This window comes from Ursus arctos, chromosome Y, assembly GCF_023065955.2.
Source record: "Ursus arctos isolate Adak ecotype North America chromosome Y, UrsArc2.0, whole genome shotgun sequence".
Taxonomy (NCBI): domain Eukaryota; kingdom Metazoa; phylum Chordata; class Mammalia; order Carnivora; family Ursidae; genus Ursus; species Ursus arctos.
The window spans coordinates 29,113,805-29,141,541 of record NC_079874.1 but is presented as its reverse complement, the minus strand read 5'-3'; the positions used below and the strand labels follow the sequence as shown (position 1 = coordinate 29,141,541).

General features: G+C 50.8%; 1 protein-coding gene across 1 annotated transcript; it reads right to left on the bottom strand.

Annotated features, from left to right (window-relative positions):
* Window positions 1-835: 835 nt before the first annotated feature.
* Window positions 836-27,480, bottom strand: LOC113240777 (matrix-remodeling-associated protein 5). The gene is made up of 7 exons (XM_026478183.4): window positions 26,836-27,480; window positions 24,594-24,809; window positions 18,794-18,923; window positions 18,177-18,567; window positions 10,978-15,954; window positions 7,341-8,241; window positions 836-3,891 (listed from the first exon to the last, which is right to left on the bottom strand). Exons 1-7 carry the CDS (start codon window positions 26,880-26,882, stop codon window positions 1,983-1,985), a joined length of 8,571 nt encoding a protein of 2,856 aa, XP_026333968.3. The 5' UTR covers window positions 26,883-27,480; the 3' UTR covers window positions 836-1,982.
* Between the last annotated feature and the right edge of the window lie 257 nt (window positions 27,481-27,737).

Genomic DNA, 27,737 nt, shown 5'->3' with positions numbered 1-27,737 from the left:
TCTATCTATCCATCCATCCATCCCTGTATCTATCTATCATCTACCTATTTATCTATCTATCCATATCTATCTATCCATCCATCTATTCCTATATCTATCATCTATCTATCCATCATATCTATCTATCATCCATCCATCCATCTATTCCTATATCTGTCTATCATCTATCTTTTTATCTGTCATCTATCTTTCATCTATCCATCCATCTATCCATCCATCCATCTATCCCTATCTATCTATCTATCTATCCATCCATCCATCATCTATCCATCCATCCATCTATCCCTGTATCTATTTATCTATCATCTATCTATCCATCCATCCATCCATCCATCCATCCATCATCTATCCATCCATCCATCCATCCATCCATCCAACCATCCATCCATCCATCCATCTATCCCTCTATCTATCTATCGTCTTCATCTTCATCATCGTCATCATTCTTCATGTATCTAGCATCTATGGCTGTGGTTCTCAACCAGGGACAACTTAGCAGTAGCATCTGACAGTATCTGGAGGCAACTTCTGGTTGTCACGCCTAGAGTGGGGCGTGCTACCAGCATCTGTTGGGTAGAGACCAGGGATGCTGCTCAACACCCCACAGGGCAAGGACGCCCCACACCACGGTCATCAGCCCCAGCTGGGTGCAGAGGTTAAGAAGCCCTCTGGCTGAAGGTCTGTGTGTGGAGCATGAACTCTCGAGGCAGGATGTGTTCCCTATACATCCGGGTACTTGCAGGGCCCCTCCCTGTATCTGGCACATAGTAAAGGCCGTGCAGATATAAAATCACTTGAAGTGCTCTTGCCTTGGAAAATAGGACTATTATCATTGCCCGGTTATTTGGAAAATATTATTTTATTATCAAATGTACATTATGTTGACCTTAAAAATACAGTAAAGCAGTCATGGGGATAACGTGTGTCCTATTTTCCATGAGCACACATGGACGGGGGGGTCGGGTGGGGGAGACACTTCCGGGCTTTTCTAGGAGGCTCTGGATTCATTGTGCAGAGTCATGGCTTAGCTCTCTCTCCTGCCCTCTCCCCCGACTCCCACTCTCAAGATAAATCCACAAACAGGAAAATCCAATATCCCAGCCTCCCACACCATAGGGTTGCTGGGGAAGGTAATATAATAGCGGTTACTGAATTTGCTCAAGGAAGTTTAGGGGATTTGTTTTTACAATTGTATTTCCATATCTGCTCTCATGTACCCAAGTCTTGTAAAGACCAATAATTTATTATTTTTAATGAGACAGAAAGTATTTCTTTCTTTCTAGCCTCATCGTCTGATTGGAAAGAAAATATAAAATGTCTTTATGTTAGACATTATATAAAAAGTGAGTTCCAGAGAGAAAGTGAGTTCCATTATATAAAAAGTGAGTTCCATATAAAATGGTAGCTGTAGTGTATGAAAATTGTACATTATAAAAACATCAGTCACTGTGGTTCTAAGCCCTGACAGGGCAAGCTGGAGTTCTAAAGTGACAGGAAGGAAGTGAAACATGGGTAGTCATTCTAGAACATTCTATCATGTTAAGACTGCAGCAGGGTAACTAGGGGATGCATCTTCAATGGGGCAGCAAGGCACTGGTCATCTGTATGGTTTATTTTCAGTGAGTGCTCCTTAGGTCTGCTGCAGATGCCCAGGAAAGCCAAATCTGTCATCTGCAAGACAGACACCGCCATATGCGTCCAGCTCCTGAGAAACATCAGACAGGAGCAGGCGGCCTGCTGTAAACGTGAACGAAAGTCCCCGGAGAGGCCGAACCACCCTTCCCGTGTCTGCATGGCTTCCTTTCGCCGACAAGCATAGGTCAAAGTCAACATGAACCTGAAATCCAGCCGGGGGCCACCATGCCTGTGACAGATCAGTTAAGAGTTCTGACCATCCGGCTGCGGCGGTTTTCCTTACAAAGATGCTTTGTTGTAACTTCCGAAGCAATGGCCTCGGAGCCCACGTCCGGGGGGGAGGCGTTTCAGTAGACGTGGATGTAAGTAGTCTTGGAGTCAGTGCCTAGGATGTTCTTTGCGGTGCACTTGTAGAAGCCCGCGTCTCTGTGTGTGGCCTGCTGGATGGTCAAGGAGCCTTGGGGGTGAAGGAATCTGTTCCCATAGAGACGGGCCTGTGTCCCCGCGGTCAGGTGTGATTTGTCCGGCAGGTCCCAGGTGATCTCGGCTTTGGGAATGCCCATGGCCATGCAGTTCATCTTGACGGTGTTCCCGGGCCGCGTGTAGATGACGGGCGTCGGCTCACTGGTGATCCGGGGAGGGTAGGCTATCACGATAACTGGAAAGTTCATGACGGAAGGGCCGTACTCGGTGTCCGCCTTGCACACATAGGTCCCCCGGTCGAACACGGAGGCGTCACGTACCGTGAGGGTGCCGTTCTCCCAGAGGGAAAAGCGCCCCCGTGTCTGGGGGCCCTCTAAGAGCATGGCGTTGGGGAGCGTCCAAGAGAAGCGAGCCGGCCGGCCCCTGGGAGGGAGGCAGTGTAGCTGCAGGGTCTCCCCGTTGATGATGCTCACCAGATTGTGATATTGGTTGCCGACCTCAGGTTTCACCCCCACCTTCAGCGAGACCAGCCGCTCCGTGTGGCCGGCGGAGTTCCGGGCCACACAGCGGTACGCCCCGGCATCCGCGGAGGAGAGGCCGCTGATATGCAACCTGCCATCACCCTTATGGTAGAACCGGTGCAGCTGTTGGCCGCTCTGGAGCTCCGTCCCGTTGGGAAGGACCCACAGCAGGGTGGGCGTCGGGGTCCCTGAGGCCGAGCAGTTGAGACTGATGGTGTGGCCGGCCATGGCGGTGATCTTCTCGCTGACGGGGTCGTGGAAGACGGGCTTCTCCACGGGCTCCAGGACAGTGAGCTGGACAATCAGCCTGGCTTCCCCTCCCTCGTTGCGGCCGATGCACGTCAGCTGCACGGAGTCGCTCTTCCTGAGACTCCTGATGTCCAGCGTGCCGTTGCGATGGATGGTGATCCGGTTCCCGTAGTAGGGGGCCGGCAGAACCACCCCCTCGGGAAAGGCCCACAGGACTCTCGGGGTGGGGATGCCTTCCGCCTGGCAGTCGATGAGTTTGCGGCTCCCGCCGGCAGCGATCTCCCGCACGGTGGTGATGGCGTCGGGGTTCCCGTTGATGGTGGGCGACTGGACGTTGACGTGAATCCAGACGGTTTTCCTGTCCTCCCCCGCGCTGTTCCTGACCACGCAGGTGTAATTGCCGCTGTCGGAGCGCTGGGCTTTCTGAATGAGGAGAGTGCCGTCCTGATATATCTGGTACTTATCGGAGGAGGCAGGGATCAGCCTGTTGGTTGGAGAAAGCCACGTCACCCTGGGCGTGGGCTCCCCTTTGGCTTCACATGCTACGGTGACCACGTCGCCGTAAGGGACCTGGACCACGGAGTATGTCTTGTTCCGGATGGCGGCGGGCTCGGTCACCACCTTGACCCGCACCCTCATCTCATCCTTACCAACCTGGTTTTCGGCAAAGCAGGTGTAATCCCCTTCCTCCCGCATGCCCACCTCATTGAAGTAGAGGGTCCCGTTGTTGAAAACCACATAGCGCTTGGTACGGCCACCGCCATCGTCAGACTGCATGAAGGAGTTGACCAGGCTGCCGTCTGGGAGGCTCCAGGAGATCTCGGGGTTGGGAAGCCCAGTGGCCACACAGTCCACTTTCAGGTCACCCCCGTAGAAGACTTTGTGGTCATTCTCCTCCTTGTGCTCGATCTTGGCCGGTTTCATGACCACGTTCACCTTGAGCACGACAAAGTCGTCTCCAACCTTATTCCGGGCAACACACAGGTAATCCCCCGCATCTTTGTCCGTGACAGATTTCACCACCAGGGTCCCGTTGGCAAACACCTTGATTCTGGTATCAAAGCTGACCGAAAAAAAGAAAAAGAGGAGGATGTCAGTCTCCCATATGCTCTATCCTGGCTTCAGGTCACTGGAATGAAATGAAAACATGTGGTTCTGGGAACTATCTGGGCACACGGCTGTTACCGCAAAATGTCACATGGGTTCTGCAGCCTGAAGGGGACTGTGTTCACAGACGGACATGATTGATTTACCACAAATAAGTCTGACTTGGTAGAGTCTGACCTTTGGCTGGCCTGTCCACGGATTCAGGGATGTGAAAATCAGCCAAAGACTTGAGAAACAACGTTTATCCTTGACAATCTCGTATTATATTATATCCCATTATGAAGCTGGACACTGCCAGATGGCTACTCTATGCACCGTGTAATTGGGGTTATTTCCAGAGTTTTAATGCTAACATTGGGTTCTTTAGAACATGGAAATATCAACGTGATGTCTTCTTCCTTAGAACTCGTACCTAAAGCTGGAGGACATTTGCCAGCTAGCACCCCAAGCTGGTGTCGCATTCCCCCATGTGAAATGATGACGTTGGACCTAAGCCCACACACCTCTGGCCTAATAGTTCAAAAGCTTTTCAGCTTAAAGGGGCTGATAATGAGAAGAAGGGCAAGAAGGTCTTCACTATGCATGTGACCTTTATCTAGTGGGGTGTCCTTGAGCAACTCAGAACTCATGTTTTGAATAAGAGGTGGAAAGACTTGGGGGGTTCTTCCTTTAAAAGCATCCAGGTTGAAAAATCTCCATGACACATAATTTATACTGGTGTTATTGGAGAAGGAGGGGGTTGAATTTAAATCCATGAATATTTCCTAAACTCTGCATTATTCAAACAGCGTGTGTGGAACTGTGTTGTAGAGCTACCAAAAAAATAAAATAAAAAAAGTCTGCCTATGGTTGAATCAACCTGATTATTGTGAATAAAATACAAACAGCTACTCAAAATGACCAAATAAACCATTTTGTTGGCCGTGAGTGCAAATCAAGTCAACATAAATCAGTAGGAGAGGAGCAGACAAAGACATTTCAATGTGTGTTAGAGTTTAGAGTCCAAAACTTTGTATAGCAGCTCATGTCTGCCAGCCTTTGGAAACCTCGAAGCGGTGATTCCTAGCCTTGGTCCTAATCACAATCCACGGAGCGACCCAGAAACACAGACATGCCTACCCACCAGTGGGGATCGGGCTTCAGGAAAAGTTCCGATATCTGTGTTTTTAAATAGTCCCAATGTGTAGGCAAGGCATAGAGCCCGCTCTTTTATAAAACTCGCATGGGTTGTTTAATCACACTTTCCTAAGAATGCAATTAGTCAACATTTAGTAATAATGAAGCCGCAGAGACGGCGATCTGTGATTTATGGGGAGACACTAGCAGAACGGCTCACATTCATAGCGGAATCACATTCTGCTGCTGCCCTTCATTCACCGCTGCGTGAGCCGTGCCAAGAAGAGCTGGAAACAGTTCTTCCGCACATGGCAGTGCATCTGCCGAGCTGGGAGGCAGTCCAGGGAAAACTGCGTACGTGGTATTGTGGACGGAGTGTGCAAGGTTCACTCGGCACCACCCAACTGTCTCAAGTTAACACTCGGGCTTCAAGAAAGTGCCTTCTTCCAGCGTTGGAGCGAGGTGGGGGAGGCCAGGCACAGCCGTGCAGAGCCCCTGAGCATTGTCTTCCTTCCTCGCATCCTGGGAGGGACTGATGTCCGTGTGAATTCCTGCCTGAGCGGCCGGGCTGTGGATGCTGGAGACACCATAAGCCAGGGTCTCCCCACCACAGCACCACTGATGCTTCCTCGACTGCATTTTGCCAACCATTGTCTCTGTGCTCTGTATCTTGAGACGTGTATTGAAGAGACATTGGCACTTCTGGATCTAGCCCACGGTTTCTCAGCCTGAGCCCTGCTGACATCTGGGGCTGGATGACTTTCTGGGGTGGGGTGTCCTGGGCACTGCAGGGTGCTGACTAGCAACCCTGGTCTCCACCTACCAGATGCCCGTGGCAGCCTCCACTCTAGTGTGACAACCAAAATTGTCCCCAGTCATTGATGAGTGTTCCCTGGTGGTGCCATCTGTCTAGCTGAAAACCACTGCAATAGATAGATAAATAGATAGATAGATAGCTGATGGATGGATGGATAGATGATAGATTAGATAGATGATAGATAGATAGATACATAGATAAGATGGATGGATGGATGGATAGATAGATGATAGATACATAGATACATACATAGATAAGATGGATGGATGGATGGATGGATGGATGGATGGATGGATGGATGGATAGACATAAATAATATATGATAGATAGATAGATAGATAGATAGATAGATAGATACATAGATACATAGATACATAGATACATAGATACATAGATACATAGATAAGATGGATGGATGGATGGATGGATGGATGGATGGACATAAATAATAGATGATAGATAGATAGATAGATAGATAGATAGATAGATAGATGATAGATAGATAGATAGATAGATAGATAGATAGATAGATAAGATGGATAGTTAGATGGCTGGATAGATGGATAGATGGTTGGATAGATGAATGGATGGATATGATGGATGGATAGATAGACAGACAGATGGTAGACCAATTGTCTTTCATGCCAGGTCAGAGTGTCTCAGCCTGGGCACTACTGACCTTTGAGATTGGATGACTCTCTGGGGTGGGGCGCCCTGGGCACTGTAGGGCTTTAAGCAGTGTCCCTGGTCTCCACCCACCACAAGCCAGTGGCCGCCCCCCATTCCCTGAGTCATGTCAATCAAAAATGTCTCCAAACACTACCCAAGGTTCCCTGGGGCCAAAATAGCCCTTGGGCTGAGAACCAGTGCTCCAGGTCCATACACAGGGGAACGGAAGGCACTGGATGAGAAGGTGACTTTCTTTGCAGCCAAAATAAACTGTTAGAAATCGTTGTGCCAACCTGGTGCCCTAATCGTGCCTTTAACTTTTTTGTGTTCACACCCTTTCATTCTTAAGCTAGGGCCTTTTTATGATCGGATCTGCAACTGCGTCTATGTGTTTTGTTGAAATCAGACAATACACACAGAAGGCAACCTAAATGTTGTAGCTAATACTATCACTTAACATTTAATTAAAATATAATCATTAAAACGAAAGCTAATTGCTTCATTTCTTTTCTTGGGGAGGGGGCAGGAAAGGGGGTGAAAGCCCAGGTGTTTGTTCCCAGTTTATAAAGACAAGATCTCTCTGGGCTAAAACGAAATGTCCCCCTCCCCAGCGCGGCACGCACTAGGAGTCAGGTCTGTGAGTCTTCGTCCCGGACACGGAGCCATTCCCTTCTCTGCCGGACCCCATGGAGAGGGCTCCCAAGATGGGCCCAGGCATGTTTTAGGACCCGATCCCCAGCACCCAAAGGGGAAGCACGCGCAGGAGCGCAGGGACCCACGGCGAGCCGGGAGCGGGCACATACCTGAAAAGCGAGTCCATCATGCGCTTGGACGGCAGCCGCCAGAGGATGCGCGGCCAGGGGTCCCCCGAGGCGCTACAGTCCAGGCGCAGGGTCCCGCCATAGCGCACGTCGGTCCTCTGCGGGGAGGTGCCGGTGATGCGCGCATTGGCCGCCGCGCGCTGCACGGTCAGCTGCACGGTCCTGCGCGCAGAGCCCACCAGGTTGGCGGCCACGCACTCGTAGCGGCCGCTGTCCTTGGGCGCCAGGTTGCGGATGTAGAGCGTGCCGTTGGGGAAGACGAACAGGTTCCCATTGATGAACTGCGATGGGCGAATCTGGGTCCCGTCCCACAGCACCCAGCGCACGCTGGGCAGGGGCGCGGCCTTGGCGGTGCAGTGGATGTGGATGCTGAGCCCCGGGGGCAGCGAGATGTTCTCCAGCTTCTCCTGGTGGATGACCGGCGGCAGGGCCGCCACGTGGAGGCGGATGGCCAGGCTGTCCGCGCCCGCCGCGTTGCTGGCCACACACTGGTAGACTCCTCTGTCGGAGAAAGAGGCCTCTTTGATGGACAGGGTCCGGTTTTCGTGCAGCGTGACCCTGCCCTCCACGGGGGACACGGTCTGCCACACCCTCCTGTCTGGGAAAATCCAGGAGATTTGGGGGGCTGGGGTTCCCTTGGCCAGACACTCCATGGCGATGGTGTCTCCCAGGTATACGGTGACGTCCTGGTAGTGGGAGGCGAGGATCTGGGGCTGCTGCACCGTGACAGACAGCAGGACGGCCATCCTGTCCACCCCGTGCAGGTTTTTGGCTGTGCACACGTACTGGCCTCGGTCTTGCACCTGTACCTTTCGGATGACAAACGTGCCGTTCTTCAGGACCTCGAACCGTTGCACTCTGGTGTTAGGGGTCATGAGAGCACCTGCAAGTCAAAACAGGCACAGTCAGGTTCCACGTAGACACAGCCTTGCAGGAAAAACCAAGAAGGAGGATTATTAGTGAGGTAGCTGAATTCTCCCCTTTATGTCCCAAACAGCAACAACGTAGACCAGCCCCCATCTCCGATATGCAGAAGACAGGCATTCTGCTGCACCATTTTTGACCTCACACCAATGCCCCCTTCAAGCAAAGCATGGGCAGCCAGCATGGGTTTGGTAGAGTGTTCTAGAAGTTGCATGAGGCCCAGCCCCCACCCCCAGGGGATCTCCTTGTCATTTCAGCTCCTAGAGAAGCCAGCTTGCCTCACTGGCACAGGTGTTGGCCCCCTGAGGTCCCCGGGCTTACAGCCCCCATCTGCCTCTCCCCGGCCAGGCTCCGGAGTCCAGCATGAGCCAGAGCGAGCAGGTCATTCCCTGCCCAGGGTGGCTGAGTTGAACCCCAGCTCATGCACTGCTAACATCAGGGGCCTGTGCTTCTCTCTCCCCACACCCTGTCCTCCCTATGTCGTGTATCACATCTTCATGGGGCTTTGCCAAAGCAAAGATCTGTGTTAACCAAGTGTTATGAGGCTTTGACATCTGGGTCATGGTGACTCTTGGTGGGAGGACGGCCCGTCCCAGGGCTAGGCAATTCCTGTAGTTAGCAAACAATTCACGTTTTCAATGCAAAGCAAGCCACCCAGAGGCCACACTCCCACCTCCTTGTCTAGGGGCTGGCTCTCTCACACGGCCTGGGTGCAATGCACTTGCCCTCATCTTCCCAGAGCAAGTACCAGACAAATAGCGGAGTCCCTGTGCCCCAGAGGCCACCGAAGTCATTCAAGCCAGCCAGTGCTAAGCTTGCTCACCCTGTGTGGCCTGTTTCTGCTGCAGAAACCACAATAAAGGCTCTTGGGCACGTTTCCCCCTCTCCCTCTGCCTGCCGACAGACCCTGGTCCTTCCCTGTGTGGTCCCCTCCTCATGGACAGTGAATAACAAACGGTCTTCCGTGGCAGGCATTTCCTGATGTACTGGCTTCACCCTTTCTGAATAATAACAAATCCCAGATTTAAAAACTGGAAAGCCCTAAGCTACAGCATTCTCTTCCTCTCCCATGCAGCTGGGTTCCTGGGTCCTGCTTCCACCACCGGCTCTCCGGTGAGCTCTGACAAGCTCCCTCTGTTGCGGCCGGCGGGAGAAGCTCATTTATGGCACGTGTACGTCTAGTGAGGGGGCATGGCCCAGGGATGCTCTGGTATCACACCAGATATGGAAACCCTATGGATTGATACGGATGGGATTTCCCAGGAGGGAAACAAAGTCACCATCCTCTTACCATGAAAACCCCATGGTGTTCCCCATTCGCTACTTCGAGCAATATTCCTTATTAAATCACTAGGAAAACATAGTGACGTCAATGTCGAGCTGATCAAAGAAGCCCATAATTCCCCTGTACCCAGAGCCTCTGCTGAACTTTGGAACGTTCCCAACGTTGGTGAGATAAACCCAAGCAAAGAATGCACGGTTCCCTCGAGTGCTATTAGTATAAATCATTCCTGGATCATCAAAATGGAGAAGAAAAGAAAAAAAAAAACCCTCTGATCAGAATCCAGGCCTGAAGGATATGGCTGTGTTGGAGTGAGAAAAAGGGAAAGAGGACGAGGCAGGTCTTTCATGGAGGCTGAGGCTTCTCGGATAATACTTTCCTCTGTCCCCAGGCAATTGTTTCGCCATTCAAAGGAGATGGTCATTTTTACAAAGCCAAGTGCTCTTCGGGCATCCCAGAGTTCCAAGTATACGCCATTGTTATGGGCTGAACTGTGTTCCCCAAAATGCATACGTTGAAGTCCCATTCCCTAGGATCTCAGAACATGACTGTTTGGAGATGGGGTCTTTCAAGAGATAATGAAGTTAAAATGAGGTCATTGGGGATGCACTGTAATCCAAGAGGACTTGTGTCCGTAGGGGAATAAGGGACACAGACACACACAGAGGGACGAAAACGTAAGGACATGGGGAGAACACGGGGTCTACATGCCAAGGAGAGAGGCTTCGGAAGGAACCAGCCTCAGCCCCACCTGGATCTCAGTCTCCCAGCCTCAGCCCCACCTGGATCTCAGACTCCCAGCCTCAGCCCCGCCTGGATCTCAGACTCCCAGCCTCAGCCCCACCTGGATCTCAGACTCCCAGCCTCCAGGAGCAGGAGAGAATAAAGGTCTGTCTATAAGGCAGCCAGTCTGCAGTCCTTTGTTATGGCAGCCCAAGCAAATGACCGCGACCTTATCTCTAGGTGCAAATCAAAGCAACGTCTGATGACCCCAGAGCAAGCTACATTTACAGTGGCAGCCAGTGGAAGGGCAAAGGCCATCTGCTCTCTTCTCCTTACCCTCATGGCACCCCACATGGGCGGTGAAGACTTTTGTGCTAGGCTTCTCTGGGAAAAGACAAGTGGTTCCTTTGTGAAATATTCCCGAGCGTAGGTCATTCTCTACCCAAAGAACCTATGACAAGTCTCTAGGGTCCCATTAAAATCTCACATGCTTTAGAGCTGACGGAGGAGCTCTGGTCCTTACTTCCTGTCCTCCTGAAGGAATATCCTTGTATCTAGGTTCTCAGATGTCCCCTTCTGGCCCATCCATCTGTCCTTTGCCCAGACTCTGTAGTTTTGCCTGAGGTCACAGACTCGGTAACCTCCTTCTACACGAGCCCCAGTTAAAATGCAGACACGTAAATGCCTTACCTGTGGAAACCTTTGTCCAGGTGATGAAAGGCGTGGGTTTCCCTGTGGCCTCACATGGGAACACGGCATCTGTCTCCGCAGTGACAGACACGGTCTGAGGGGATTTGGTGATAATTTGGGGCTTTTCCCCAACCATCCAGAATTTGGATGCAGGGGGTCCTCCCACAGAGAAGAGCTTTGAGCTGCTCTGATGGAAGCTTCCGGAAGCCTGGCCAGAAGATGCCATGAAGGGAATGGAGCTCCGGGTGGAGTAAACCACAGGGATGTTCTGTGAGTTTGTGGAAGGTGGCCCCGTGGCCCGGGGAGGGTACACTAATGGAGGTGCCGGGGGACCAAAGTCCATGTGGATGATGCTCTGAGAATGTATCCTATTGTACGGATCTGGGTTCACTTTTCTCTCTCTTATCACGGGGGCAGGAGAGGTAGGCATCTGGGGCTTCGCAGTAACTCCCAACTGTGGGAAAGAGAGAGTCCTGTTGAAAAAGAAAGGGAACCTTCCACTGGGATATTGAGGGACTCTTGAACTTGGAAGCTTGCCAACAGGGTCTCTGAGATCCGGGATGTTGTTACTCCCAAACACTTTGGAGTTGCTGTTGAATCGGTCTAGCCCTTGGTCAGTAAACTTAGTGGAAATGCCAGGTTTGGGCTTGTGTGCTGGAACAATGGGAGTTGTCGTACTTGAAAATCTTGGAGTCGTCAGGGGCTTATTCTCTGGCAAGACCCTTGAAGGATATGCCGTTATTCCTGGTTTACTGGTCAAGTGACGAGGGGGCTGGAAAGTCACAAAGTATCTAAAGGAGCCTTCTGTGGCCGTATGTGGTGGCCTCGCCGTCCCCCTCGGAGGGATGGGTTTGGCAGGAGCTCTGGCTGGCTGGGGGAAGACTTGGACTCTCCCGCCCTGGTGCTTACCATCGGGCCCACGTGGAAGACTGTTTTGGGTCTTTCCATCAAATGCGTCCTTCTCCAACTGCTCCTTTGGAGCTGAGTTAAATTTATCCTGGTTGGAAGAAGGGGTTGATAATTCATTTGGTGTCAACACATGCTGAGTTCCCTCATTTTTCACTGGGGGTGCTTTGGCTTCTGGGATCCCCACATAATTCAAGAAAACGTTTTCCTCGGGAACCGTTGATGTTGGAGGTGTCTTTGAAGTAAGAGGTGTGGGCTCTGTGAAGGTCTGGACTGAGGGCATGAGAGTGGTGGCCAGGAATGGGGATGCTGTCTTCTCCAGCGGAGCGGGCGTTGGGATGTGATGCGGAGCTCTAATTTCAGCTGGAGTGGTTTCGCGATGCCCTTGAGCACGGATGGTGGTTTCTGCCTCACTTGAAGACGGCTCTGCTTTTAGGCTCGAGACAGTGGTTGAAGCAACCACTTCTTCTGGTTGAAACAATGTAGGGGCTGCAACTGGGGGTGGAAATTGAGGAGGAACACCCAGGTCCTCCGACTGTTTAAGAAAGGGTGAGACTGGAAGGGTTTCCACAGAGCTGGTAACAGGTGCGTCTGTCTGCAGCTTCCCAGGCCAGACAACCCTTGGGGGGTTCCAGCGTGAGGTGGCCGGAAAGCTAGGTGGAGCCGATTCCTCGGGAAATTCGGCCACGGTGGAGACCTCAAAGCCAAGAGGCGATGCGGCATTAGCGGAGGCGTGGTCAGGCACCGAGCTGCCGGTTCTGTAGTCATTGACGTTTGTGACACCGGAACGCTTCAGTTCTTCTCCGTCCCATACAGGCTTATAGGTGACTGGAATTGTGTCTTGGAATTTATTGGGTGGCAAGTGCCTTTTTGTGGCCGTTGTCACAGAGTCTTCCACTGTAGCTATCCCATGCGGGTCCCCAGTTGTCAGGGAAACGGTTGTAGACAAGAGCACAGTTTCCAATCCGGGGGCGCTGATATTTTTATGTTTGTTTTCGGGGGAAGGGCTGGGTGTGGATGCAGAGACTGGCGAGCTCACTGTAGAGGTGAAATAGCGGTGTTTATTGGGCCTCTTCCCGTGTTTCCTTCGTGGGGTCCCCTTGGATACGGCTTCTGCCTGCTTCTCCGGCTCCGACGGCTTGGAGGCACCAGCGGTGAGGTCAACCCAAGCTGTTGGCCCCGGCGCCCTCCCCGCAGGCTCTGCGGCCTTCGCTTCAGGTGTTTGAGTAGGTCGAGTAGAAAAAGCCTCCGTTGGGGCAAGAGTCGTGGGTGCAGTCTGTTTATGGCGGTGTCGGAATCTGTGGGGGCGCAATCTCCTCCTGCCGTTGGGTCTTCTTCGAGAAGGATGAGTGCTCAGCCCCAAAGGCGAAGTGGCCTTTTCTGCTGGCGTCACTGCTGTTACTGTGCTGGTGTCTTTGTCAAAGAGGGCGCCACGTGGGCTTTCCCTGGGATGTTTAAAGGGGGTGGTGCCATTCACTCCCGGGGTAGAGTCAAGCACAGTGGTAGATTCGATGCTCATGCCCATACTCTCAGGACTTCCGGACTTTGTGGGGTCTCTCTCTGGCATATTTCCTTCCCGTAGCGTCTCAGAATTCTCCTCTATGCCCTTTTCAATCAGCGGGTTGCCTTGAGTGCTTAAAGCACCTTTCACAAGCAGAGCATCGTCTGTTCCTCCCTGTGGATGTCCTTCTGATGGGGCATCTGGCTCCCCTAATGTGAGCCCTTCTAATGGTTCAGATGCCCCCGAGTCCTCAACCCACAAGACGGTGGTTGGCGTAAAGGGAGTGGAGGTCAGCTCTTCCATGTTGTCTTCATCGGGTTGTGGGTTGGTCTCCAGATCTGGAGAAATGTACGGGACAGTCTCAGACTCAGCCAAGGACATGGCGCCCAATGGAGACTCATACGCATTTGATGTAGGCTCTGGCATGGATCCAGCACCGACGGCAGGCCAGCGCTCTGTGGTTGTGCTTTCACTGGGGGGCTCCTCGTAGACCAGGTCCAGGGTCTGCAGAGTAGGAGAAGACTCATGAGGCATGGATATCGGGGTGCTGGCTGTAGCCCACTGGGGGTCAACTTCAGTGGGACTTGTATCCTCAGTCTTAGAAAAGCCATGGTCAGTGAATTCTTCCAGATGTGTGCTTGTCACTTGGGGCTCAGCAAGAATTAATCCATCGTGCCCGCTTTCCAGTCCCATCCTGGCTGAGGACACAGTACCGGAAACCTGACCGTCCTCACCCAACAGAGACGCATCTGCTGAGCTCTCTTCGGCACTGGTTGTGGTCTGTGCAGGTGGTAGCGAGGGGGGAGGAACAGCAGGCAAAATGGGTGTCACTTCTGGACTCACGGATGGAGGAGTGGTGGTTTTAATGGCCTGGGGTATTTCAGTTCCCTTCGGGAGATTCTTCCCACGTACTCTGGCCAAAATATCTGCCCAATGCTCTGGATTAATCTGTTTGTTTGCCATATTTATCCTTCGCCTGGACTCAAACACTCTGCGACCTTCGGCGATGTTGCTCTCAGGTTCTTTTTCAGAATTCTTCCAGGGTTTGAGTTTTCTTCGCCCTTTCTTGGGTTTCTTGCCTCCGGCGATGGCATCATCTTTTGTTTTGATGAGTACCTCTTCGTCCTTTGCGTGTAGACCCCCTCTTGAAGTGTTCTCTTCGTCTCCTATGCCTGAACCCCCTTCGTCCTCCACGACATCTCCTGGCACTCTGGAAAGAGTCTTCCCACCTGGGTGTCTGCCCTTCTTGGATGACCTGCCAGATCCTTTCTTATTCACTGTGACGCCCACAGTAAAATGATCCGCCCCTTGCTCGTTGACAGCCACACATCTGTAGTAACCGCCGTCACTGACTTGGACTTTTGGGATGGAGAGAGTTCCATTGGCCAACATGTAGGCATGTGAGGTGTTAGCCGAATTATTAATTATCCGTTTGTTTGGAAGAATCCAGCTGAGCTGGGCTTCGGGGATGGCCAGAGCACTGCAAGGCAACAACACTGGTTCCCCTGGGTTCTTCTGAATCGTTACTGTATGACTATCCGATGGCTGAGTGGCAGCCGGTTGCACAAGGACCCTGTATACCATCCGATCCATTTCATCCCTCACCTGAGCAACGCACTGGTACAAACCCGAGTCCGACTGCTCTGTCGATTTGATCTTCAGCCAGCCGCTGGTCAGGATAGAGAACTTGCCGTTCTCATCCTCCATGGGTGCTTTGAGGACAGAGCCATCCGGGAGCACCCAGAAGATGGACGGACTCTCAGAAGCCTTCACGTTGCAGCTCAGCTGGTATGGGCTCCCTTCCAACACAGTCTGAGCTCTTTGCACTGCTCTGTTGGGCTCGATCATCACCCAGCTTCTGCTCCGAGACCGCCTTGCCTCTTTGGTGGACATCGTTAATGCATAGTGGGAATAATAGGAGAGCAGCACCTTTTTGGCCGTACTCTGACGTCGGTTGAGCTGGAGATCTATGGTCGGCTGCATGACCCATTCCGGTTGCGCAAGAATGTGGGCTCGGACGCCCGTGTAGTAGAGAGCATCGTCATCCACGTCTTGCCTGTACTGGTAGGTGACCCTGGGGTCTTCGCTGAGCATGAGCTCTTGGTTCAGCCTCACTGGGACCTCACTGTAGTAGGCGATCAGTTTCCACAGCTTCTCATAGTTTTCCCGAGTCATTGGACACTCGAAGTCCAAGGCAACCGTTGCATTTATATCAATCTCTTGAGGGTCTGTCTGGTTCAGGTGAATTTTGTACACATCCATTGGCTTCTTGATGTCACAGACCAAGTTCACTGTGTTCCCGTGCTCGTCAGTCATATTCAAAGAGATGTTCCACGGGGGGAATTGGAAGCCCTCCAGGGCGAGCTGGCTGTCACCGTCCTCTTCTGGTTCCTGCTCTTCCTCGCCGTTCCTGCTCCTGTTCTGTCGCAGAGGGGACTCGATGGAAGGCTTCTGACAAGTAATGTCCTTTAGCTTGTGAATCTCTCGTTGGTGCAGTTTGGGGGGACTGGAGCACATGGCACATAACTGACCACCTTCATAGGCTTTGTCCTTCTTACACTTCAGAGTCCCTGAAACAAATAATCAAACAAACATGCTCTGAGAGAATGAACCCAAGACTGGCACGCCTTGCACACGCAAGACAATGAAGGCTTCGTGTGCACCTTTGTCACCTCAGTGCACGTCCCTCACGATTTAAGACCTTACCCCGTCTGTGACTTCACCGATGACCTTCAATCAGTTTAGCAGGGAGGGTGGTAAGAAACCACCATTCTAGAACTACTTCACAATGAATAGTGAATACCTTTTTCAGAAGTATTTTTAACTTTTTTTTTTAAGCAACTCTATTCCCACCCCTTATACAACTTAACTTCTCTAAAGATCCAGGAAAATCTACATCAACAAGTAAACCAGTGAAAATAGTTCCAGGTTAAAGGACCCACTTTTGCCATGAATCACATCAAATGTATTTTTTATAATGTTTTTCTGTTGCTGCAATTTTTCATTTCAGGCAGTGACTACATTTTGAATTTATATTCTACTCTTGGCTTCGTAGACATCAAGTCTTCTAGGATGTTCTCCTCATCTGGTCACTGCTCTGCCTCTCTCACTCTTTTGTCCTTCTCGGCCCACTGACTCATTAGTGATGGCGTGTTCCTTGATTTGGGCTACGTCCCATTCCATCTTGCTCTGCCCCATCATCCATGGCCTCACCCACATGTAGGTTTCCATCATCATCCATTATCCAATGATGGCTCCCACACGTGCTTCTCCAGTCAACACACATCTTATGAACTCCACAGCCAATTTTCTACTTGATGTGTCTGTTGCAAAGTCACAAAGTCTCCTCCAACTGACATTTGCAAGGTCAAATTATGTTTTCTCCCTGCTCCGGACCTAGATGCCTTTTCTAAAGCGATACGGAGCCACACTACCTCACGTTGGGGAAAGGAGAAGACTACAGTCCTCTGGATATCTGCCCTCTTCTTTCCACTCTCACTGGGAATAAACCTGTCAAAGAGCCATCATCTACAGCTTGGAGCTACATGAAAGTGGGACATAACACGTGTGTGCAGGAAGGTCCTAGATGGGCATAGGCCAAGATGCTACGTAGAAATTGAGGACAGCAAGACCTCTTAAGGGAGATGATTTAAAAAACAATTTGTTTTAAGATTCTATTTATTTATCTGAGATAGAGAGAGAGAAAGCAAGAGCCGGGGAAGGGGCAGAAGGGCAAGCAAGAGTCCCCACTGAGCACGGAGCCCCACACAGGCCTCCATTCCAGGACCCCGAGATCATAACCTGAGCTGAAGTCAGGCGTTTAACCTCCTGAGCCACCTAGCAGCCCCAAGGGAGGTGACATTTTAACAAAGCTCTGAGCGCTGAAACTAAGCCAGACCCTGGAACATGTGGTCTTTGCGGGTGCAATGACACTGAGTGGGAAATAGGTTTGGAAGGTGTAAGGAAGCAAATGGACAGCAGTGTGGCTACAGTGAGTGACTAAGTGGGGGACCCGACTGTTGCAGGAGAGTGCGCACGGTTTTGTAGGAACTCCTAGTAAGGAGTGTACGTTCCATCCCACGAGCAATGGGAAATCAGTGGACGTTTAGGCAGCAGTGTGGCAGGACCACACACTTCCTCTGGCAATTTGTATGGACAACTGCTCTGGGTAGAGATGATTGAAGTAGGGGTGACCAAGGCTGCAAAGACCCGCCCAGAAGACCCGACTCTCCTCCTAGAGAGAGAATAAAGGAGCTGGACCCAAGCTGGGGGCCATGAGGATGGACGTGAGTCAACAGACTTGGGATATGGTAAACCCAATGGGATCGAGGATGGGTTTCAAGGTGCAGCTTGAGGAAGGGGGGATAACATGCAGAACATCCCTCTCCCCCATTCTTAAGAGAATAACGTCATAGCCACTGCTAGTGTTCTCTTCTCCAAACTTCCTTGAACACCTCCTCATAGGACAGGGATGCGCCTAAAATCCCCCACTTAGCTGTAACCCAAAGCTGCAGTAACACTCCAGATATTGATTTGAAGACAATCGTAGTCAACCGGATATAACTGATTAAATGATCATCGCTTTCGATTTCACCGAAGGATGCTTCCATTCTGGAACGGTGATGTCCTAACATCAAGGTCGTACACTTTGCACGAAGGCTCCCACCATACTGATTTGGTGACATGCTCTTCACAAGATAAAGCAACGTCAGAACACCAGAGAATGGAACCGTTTCAGAAGGGTCAGGAATGTGCCGCTGGGAGCCACGTTCGCTCTGCTCTCCTGGCTTACCTTTCGATTGGGCGTCCCACTCCAGAAGCCACCTCATCTCGCAGTCACACGACCACGGATTCCCATGCAGGTAAAGGTTCTCCAGAAGCGGCATGCTGGGCAGCATCCCCACGGGCAGAGTCCTGATCCTGTTGTCTGCGAGGTAGAGGTGTCTTATGGTGGAGAGTCTGAAATAATCCAGAAACGTCAGCGTGGAGAACGTGCCGGGATGCAGCTGGTGCAAGAGGTTTCCCTCTAAGTGGAGCAGCCTCAGGGATGTCAAGCCACTGAATGCTTGCGGGTGGATAAATTCGATCTTGTTGTGGTCAATGTGCAGCCTCATTAAGCTCCAGAGCCCCTGCAGGGTCTGTCCTGTGATCACACGCAGCTTATTGTAGCTGAACTTGAAAACCTGCAGAGACAGGGGCGCGGCGGAAAATCCTGTTTATCATTTACAAAGCCACAAGCAGGGACAGAAACCTGAACAAAGGGCACGGAAGTAATGACATGAAGCTGGTTTTTAACCTAAAAAAAAAATGGCAATTTTATTCATCGTTAGGGAGCAGTAGATCGTTCCCACTATTCATTAAGGGTCGTACAGGCTGCAATTACTGATGCTCGTAAAAGGGCAGGTTTACCTGGAGGGAGCCGAGGTCTCTTAAAGCCCCGTCCGGGATGCTGGGGATGTCGTTGCCATGAATCATAAGGAGCTCCAACTTGGTCAGTCCCGCAAACGAGGTTTCTGACAAAGCCTGTATACTATTAAATCTAAAAACAACAAAAAGAATGATAATAATAATTGGAATAAGAAACAGTGAATGCTTCAATCCCATCTGGGAAAGATTCTGCAGCCTGCCCAGGAGCGAGTTAGCAAACCGTTGACTCTGAGGTCTACCGGTGCAGTTCCCAACGCACATTTGTTGCTCTGTGTTCACGTCTGTTACCCTGGTCAAAAGGTAAGTGACGTATTTTTTATTCGTCTTCATTCAATCCAGGAATATTCACTGGATATTTTGACTAAGAACATGCTAATGGATCTAGAGGAGATTTTAGGGAAACAAGTAGGGTTTAAGATGTTAAAGGAAGTCGGTCCGAATGGCTCTTCCTTGGAAACTTGCACTGGAAAGGGTCAGTAATGATGAATGCAGAGAATTAGCATGAACGCAAAGAAACCGGCAGCTGGGGAAGTAGCTTTGCATCATAAAACAAGAGAAAGAGGTGCTCCAGGCTTGAAGGACCAAATGAAAGAGCAAACCGCCCAACACACCGACACCATATTTCACAAGCACAAGTGGCCATTTCTGATGGATTCTCTAAATTACTTGTAAACATTCTGGTGTGTTTTGGGTTTTGTGTTTGCATCCACATTGGTACAGATGTTTCCTTGACCAATCTGAAAATTCCTCATTGCTAGTTTGTTGGTGGCACAAGGGACTCCCCAGAGTCAATCGCTGGGGAAGGGATTGCGAAATGAATGAAGAATCCTGTAGTGCAGGGTTGTGACTTTGTGCCATTCCTTCTGCTGAACTGAACACATCTAGCCTGACATTCCGTATGTCTTCCTCTCCCCTAGGAAAAAGGAAACAGACCTGAAGACAATGCAGGTGAAGTGCTCATAGCCTAGAACACCAGATGACACCAGGTCTAATTTTCTTATACACACATATGTGCTTGAACCCAGACCCCAAATGAGAAGTGGAGATGTGGGTAATCACTCCTCCCAGCTCTAGGAAGCATCACCTTTCAGCTATGAATTCCAAGAAATACCACCTCTGAGAGCAAAACCACTCACTTCGATTGCCTGGAACTCTTCACAGAATTACTTTAAACATTGGGTTGTTTTATAAGACCAACTTACACAAAGGAAAGATCTGATGGAAGGAAACATATCTTGTCTCATTAGGAAAATGCGATAGCGATTCAAAAAGAGGCACAGAGGAAATAGAGTAAAAATGTAATCATGGTTCCCATTTGTCATTTAATTCATGGAGTCAATGGACAATTATATACAGAGGTTCCCCCTTCTGGATTGTATGGACGGTGTCCGGGGACATGCCTGGGCATCACAACTGGGTGGGGGTGTGATAGTGGAATCTGGTAGGTATAGACCAAGGGTGCTGGTAAACATCCTACAATGCACGGGGTGACCACTCACAAAAAATGACTCAGCCCCTAATATCAAGAGTGTTGAGATTTGGAAATTGCCCAAGCAGAAGAGACTCGGCCTTTTGGTCTATCTATTTGTCCATCCATCCATCCATCCATCCCTCCCTCCATCATCTGCCTACCTATCAATCCATCCACCTATCCATCTATCATCTATCTATCCACCCATCCATTGATTCATCCATCCATCATTTATCTACCTACCTATCCATCTATCTATCCATTCATTCATCCATCCATCCATCATCTATCTACCTATCCATCCATCAACACATGCATCCATCTATCATCTATCTATCCACTCATCCATTGATTCATCCATCCACCATTTATCTACCTACCCATCTCTCTATCTATCCGTTCATTCATCCATGCATCCATCATCTGTCTACTTTCCATCCATCCATCCACCTATCATCTATCTATCCATCCAACCATCTATCATTAATCTATCTATCTACCCATCGATCGATCTATCAACTATCCATCTATGGTAGTGGTCTGAACCGGGGTCGTCTTGCCCCCTGGGGGCATTTGGCAATATCTGGGGTCATTTTCGGTGATCACAACTGGGAAAGGGGGAAGGTGCTACTGGCATCAACACCATGCAAAACGGGACAGCCCCCAAAACAAACTGTCCTAAGCAAAATGGAAATAGTGTCCCAAGTAGACTGAAACTGAAAACACAGAGTCTAACCCAAACTGGGATGGTGTATGAAATGATGTACTGCCTCATTCCCTTATTATTTAGGGTCTACAGTGAACTCTGTCTGGGATGGTGAACCGAACAGGGAATGCAGGGCAGAATCCAAACTCGTTTCCATTTCTTGATGCCTGAGGTTTGCCTGGAAAGTGGGAGAATAGGATCAGGTGAGGTAGGTGGGGTTGGCAGGCACCAGGCAATCTAGGAACTGGGAGGCCACGGGAGGGAGTGTGTTTCATTTGTTCCAACTTCAATGGGAAATGATTGGAAGGTTTTAAGAAGACGATCGATACCAACTAAGGTATGTGTGAGAACAATGCTTGCTCCATGGAGAGGGAGTAAGTAAAATCCCCCGAGAAGACCCTGAAGGTAACACGAGTAGAAAGACCAGAAGGAGGAGGTCGGTCTTGGGACAGAGCAGGTGAGAGTCAAAGGCTCAGCCTCGAAAGCAAGTCAGAAAGTCTGATGCTCTTTGGTGCATCTTAGTCCAAGGCTGTGCTATGCTCGCTAGCGTTTTGTGTCTATGCTGAAAAAACTTCTCACTTCCACTTGGACATTCAACTATGATGGTGGGTGCGAAGATGGAGAAGATGCAGGGACGGAGTGTGTTTGAGGACCGAGAACGGCACTGTTTGGACTCCCTCACGCCTGTATACATCCTCCCCCTTCCGAATGGGGGGCATGCCAGCTCAGGAACCTGTCCTACTGGATCCTCTTGGTGCTTGTTTTCAACAGGCATTGGAGACCAACAGATACACCGCTTGCTGGTGGCAGAGTTGTGAATGGGGAGACTTTGTGGGGACAGACAAAAGCCAAAGGGACTGCCTGAATGCCAAAAGCAGGAGGCATTTTCTTCCCTCGCGTGCAGAGGAAGGCTCTGTGCACCCACCTGACACCCAGCAGGGAGATGGGAAAATCAGTGCATCGCTCCGGGAAGAGAGTGAAATGACTGCATGCAGAGTCTGCAACATAACCGACCACTCGCCCTCCTGTGCAGAAGGCCTTCCTCACCTGTCGATGGACGGTAATGGACCTCGGGACCGTCTCAAGAGAAATGTTTTCTAGTATCTCAGACATACAGGTGAGACTCCTTTACCGATACCGGTTAGGATCGCAAAACAAATTTACAAATTAAAAAAGGGCAGTGTGGGAAATTTGGGAAATTCCGAAAGAGGTCATCCCAACGAGTCTTTTCATCAAAGGGAAAAAAAAAATCTTTAAAGGTCTATAAATATGACACTCAGTGGATGACTTATTTTTTTTTTTTTTTGGTTGTTGTTTGTTTACTAAAAATACTTGGAAAGTAACTTTTGAAAAAAGCTCTAGGGCTGTCCAAACAGGAAACAGCAGATCTCTCTTTCCATGCTGACGGAGGACCCTGAAAACATCTGTGTGGGAATAAAAGATTTCATTAGTGCTTTGCCAATAATCCCTCATTCCTTGAGAGTTTTCTCCTCCTTCCAGATGGCTAGAAGACAAACGAGACCCTGAGAACTATCAGAAGACGTTGCTCTTCGTTCCACACACCCCCCAGCCACAAAATGCAAGATGACAGTCTCATGAATCTAATTTGAGATTGATTTTCAGAGAAAGTGCTGACATAGAAGAGAGATCTTATTGATTGCAATGAAACCACGCCGTATTGATTTGCGTTACCAATTAAGCCAGATGGAAGTAACATATGTGGGTGCAGTGAACCTACTTCTTCACTGTTTTTCTTTTTCCTTTAATATCACACAACGGCATCTCAAAATCATATTGCCATCAATAGGAAAAGAAAGATCTTGCTATCTATGTTCTACTCCAGTGGCAGAGTTTTGGGGAGACCGTAATTCATAGTCTTTACCATTTAGAGTTGGTTAAAAGGCAACCCACGGAAGCTATGTTCTAACTGAGAAATCAAGTTTCAGCAGGACGAAATATTTCCACGTAAAGACAAATAGAGGGAAAACGTCACAGAAATTGTGAGGTATATACAGCTTGACCTGCCGTGGGCTCGTGGTGTTGCTAGGACCAAGCCATCACATCGTTAACCCTGTGGTTAACTTTTGGAGGCCTGTGGCATCGTCTCCACCCCGGTTTCCAACCTGACAGCCAGTAGGGAAAATACTGATACCCCCCCACCAGACCCTCAACGCACAACAGGTAACACATTCAAGCCTTCTGAGTGGGACGCACAGCAGAAAACCATTCTTCTCCACCACCCCCAGCCTCACATGTTCTTGGGGACTCTACGAAGGCCTGTGTGATGGTACCTTCACTCTGTGCTCTGCCAAGGGGTCCGGCTTGAGGGACAAGGAGGTGAATCACAGTGATATGGGACAATATGCTGAGAGTGGTTCACGAGAGCAACAGCCCTGAGACAGAAGCATGGTGCCCACCGGCAGGTGCAAGAAAGAAGAGCAATCAGAGATGAATTCCATTTTCCTTTCTACAAACGTAACTAGCTGCTCTCCCTCTCCTCTCTCCCATTCGGCAAGTCATGTGCCCCCCTAAATTGTAAGGTTGTAAAAGGGAAACCGGTTTAAGGATTGATATCCCCTCTTCTGGCAAGGATGAACTGTTTCCCCTACTGAGCTAGCCTTACTGTGGTTGGATTATCTGAAAATCCAGCCATAGGTCTCCCAAGATTTTATTGAGAAAACTATGTAATGATCTACTCCCTTCGATGACGGAAATTCCTATCTCACTGTCTTAATTCCCATTCTCTTCTTCAACGACTAGCGGCCTTTATAAATGCAAGAAGTTTTTTTTTTTTTAAACTCTGTGCTATAAGATGTCCTAGCATATGTACAATTATCTGTGCATTGACTCAGGTTTGGTCATTTCATTTTACCAAAATGTCCCATCAGTGGCCGGTCCTCAAATCCTAAGTTAATTTTGTTGTCTTGTAGGTGGTGGAAAATAGCTTATGTATTTTGTTGAGGAAGTCCAAATAATTGTTTATAAAGTTACACGTGTGTACCTATAATTCATAGCAACTAATATTTATGTATAGAAAGCGTTTCTGCGTATGGAACGGAATTTTAAAATAAAGAAGTTCTATCTGAAAGGCTGCATGAAAATATCTCTTAAAATACAACCGTATTTTAAAGAGGCAAAATCTGCAGGAACTCTTTTATTTCCGCAAGATCATAATCGCATCATCCAGGTAACTTACAGAACGTCAGAAATTTTAAAATTATTTTAATAGCTTCTAAAGTCTATTTAAGTAAGTGCATTTATATATTTACGTCTGTGTCCGATACTTTCGTTCATATCTACTATCTGGAAAATAATTGTTATCAAGGGAAATGTCTGGACACACTGAGGTTGCTCACGATGCTTGGTTATTAAACCTTGTGGCTGCAGTTGATGGATAAATTCAGATAACCGCCCCCAAAGGACTGCATGTGGTATAGCTAACATGCATCACCCCCGATTCTGCACATATCAAGGTATGCAATGCTAGAAAGAGCGACACAGAGGGGAATATGCATTCACGGTTACGTCAATGCACATACATGTATGAAACAAACAAACACGCGAGCAAAGGGGCTGAAATTGTTCAGTAAGAATGTGGTACAAACCCCAGATTGATTCTTTCCACATGTTTAGAAATCCCAGCGGGCACAGAAGCCAAGGAGCGAAATGTGCAGTGGACCTCACTAGGAACGTAGCAGGTGCAAGGGTGAGGACAGGCGAGCGTGGGTCGAGGATGTCCCCAGAGCACGATCAGCACCACGGAGAGTGCTGGCCAGTGCGCGTGCGTTGGCATCTTGTCGGGGTGCGTTATTCCTGGACACCTGTTGGGGAACCACAAAATGATATCCGTTTATGGCCAGGTCGCTCTTATGCTCAGCAAATGTTGTTCCACGTGTGCCCTGGGATTTAGGGCTTCCCAAGACGTCATATGGTATCCTTCCGCGACACAAGATATCTGAGCCAAGAAACACGAAAGTTATTTTCCTAATCTTTTCCCCATTAACTTTAATCATTATGTAAGATGCAGTGTGACTTGCTGACTTTGAGACTACGATTTGGAAATCGCAGTGGGTGATGAGCGAGGGTATGTATGGCATAGACACACAAAAATATATACATTTGTGTCCATATACACATAATCGTGTATGTATTTGTATATATGTAGAGAGAGGAGAAAGATCTTTATGTTTCTATAATAATAAAGGAATTAAATTAACTGTGTGTCCGCCCCCAATGTTAATTCCGAGCCATTATGGAGGGTACATATTCGAATTTTACAAAAAATTCTCAAGAAGGTCGTTACTAAGAGTGTTCCCTTTCTTTCAATAACATTACTTAAAGTTTTCAAAATAGTTTCTGGAGGTGTTTAAAGGGTTCGCACTCACTAACGCAAAATGTGTTCCATTATATGCGGGTCTGTGTACCATCCTTAATTTTTTTTTTTTCTTAGAAGATCCACTGGGTTACAACGATGCACGGTCGTTGTTCATCGGGGACGCAGTTTGTAAAATGTGACATTAAACGACGAGGAAAGGAATTACCCGATGACGTATGTTCAGGCAAAGGAAAACAATCCGTGAAGTCATACACACAAACATGGAAATGCTTGGATATTTCAAATAATAGGCTGCCTCAGCCGTCTCGTTTAGAATGCCGTGGTTATTTTTTTCATGCATTGGCCATCCCTTAATCATCTTATATGTTTGTCATCTCTTGCATGAAGCTTGCTTAAAAATAGCAATGCACGTGGAAAGTAAAGTGCACACCACAGAAACGCGCCTGCTCTGATATCAAACTCATCCACTCACACAGGCTATGGGCATCCCAAATCCGGAGCTTTTCCATCCTTTAAATCACCTCCAAATAGATATTGTCTTAAGCCCAAGCCCTTGTGCGCCCTATCTTTGAGGGGCGCGTCAAGAGCACTCCGTGCAGACAACCCTGCGAGAAGCAAATTCAGACGCTACCTCTGCGCTCGGGGGCGAGAGGGTCCCTGCAGCCCGGCCGAGTGCAGCCTCCCCCGGCGGCCTGCGCTCTCGCCCTCGGCGCTTGGCTCCGCCGCCCGCGCCCGCAACGCGCGCTGTGCCCAAAGGCGGCCCCGGCCCCGGCGTGGCGACGCCTGCTCCGCAGCCTGCGTTCTCGCCAGGTCCTCCCAGGAGACCGAGAGCGCGCGTCCCCAGGGAAACCTAGGCCTGGCGCCGCGGGCGGAGGCGCCCTGAGCCCGCAGGGCCGCTGGGGCCGGCGGGGAACCCGAAGAGGCTGGGCCGGGGCGGGCGAGCTGGCGCGGCGGCCCTGCGCCCTGGCCGGCTTCCAGCGCCGCTCCAAGGAAAAGATGGGCTTTCCCGGAACGCAGCTCGGGTGGCCGCCGGGTAGCCCCTGCTGGGACCCGCACACCAGGAACCGTCTCTCCCCGGTGATGACTTCTCCAGCTTCCGTGCGGCTCAATCCCCAGCGGGCCGAGGGTCTCTCCCTTTCCAGGGGAAGAGGAGGAAGTTGGGGAACTTCAGCGCTGGGCGCCCGAGGGATTCGGGGGGAGGCCCCGCAGCTGTGCTGTCCCCTCCAACGTAGGGGGGTTGGGGGCCCCCTGGGCGCCTCCCTGGAAACCAGGGATGGGTCGGAGCGAAGATGCCAGTTCAGGGAGGGAAGGGGTGAGGGAGAAAGGGATCCTCCCGCAAGATTCGGCTTCTCCCCTGCCTCCGCACTGGCCCCTCGGCCTCAGTGCCAGGGACAGTGCCATGCGTCTCTTCGCCGTCGCCCTCGCCCAGCCTTTCCCTTGGCCGAACCCCAACTCCACCCCTCCAGCAAAGCCCGCGCCCCCAGGGCGCCCAGACTGCCCTTGGTCCTCACCTGTCCTTCGGAAGCCGCGACACACGGGAGCGGGGCGCCCTGAGCATCCGCGGGGCCGGGGCGCGCGAGTCACCGCCGGGGGTCCGCCGGGGCCATGCCTTTCCCGGGCCGGGGGCGAGGCAGCGAGGCTTCCCAGCTCGGCGCGGCGAGCCGGCTCCCTTTTATTCGCGTCGCCGAGAGGCTTCCCCGAGTCCACGCCTCGGCCCACCCCCACCCTGCCCTGCCCCACCCCGGGGAGACGGGGCGCGGGCCCGAGCCAAGGGACCCTGGCCGCGCGCTCTGCGCTCAGCCCTCCTCGCGCCTCTTCATCGCGCTTCGGCCCGGGAGGGCACGCCTCGCCCACTCCTGCTGGAAGAGCGGCCGCGGCCCAGTGCGCACGGCTTCGGGACGGAGTGTTCCTGGTCCCGGAGGCAGTCCGGGGACCAGGGGCAGGGGGAGAGGCAGGGAGCGCGCGGCGAGCCGCGGCGCACAGTCCGTGCCCGGAGCGCTCTTCCTAGCAGGGCTGGAAGGAGGCTTTCTTCCTTTCCCGGGAAGGGAGAAGGAGCAGGGTTTGCACTCCTCCGGGCGGGACGGAGTTTTCTCTGGCAGCTTCTCTGCACCCGTGTGCAGGCGGGAACCAGCTGCGCCCCGCCGGCAGCCCCCGGCTGCAGGCCGGGCTGCAACGTGAGACTCGCGGCCACGCCCTACCGCCTCTCCTGTTGCTCCTGGACGCCCGCCTCTCTCCAGCCGCCAGAGTCTTCCTGCCAAAAAGGTGGGACTGCGCTCCTACCGCCCGACAAGCCTGCGGGGGTACCTCCAGGGCGGGGAAGTGTGGGGAGCCTCGGGGTGCTAGCTGGGGGACGTGGGAACGACATGGGGAGAGGGCAAAAGCTGCAGAGGCAAAAGCACCAGCGTCTATAACC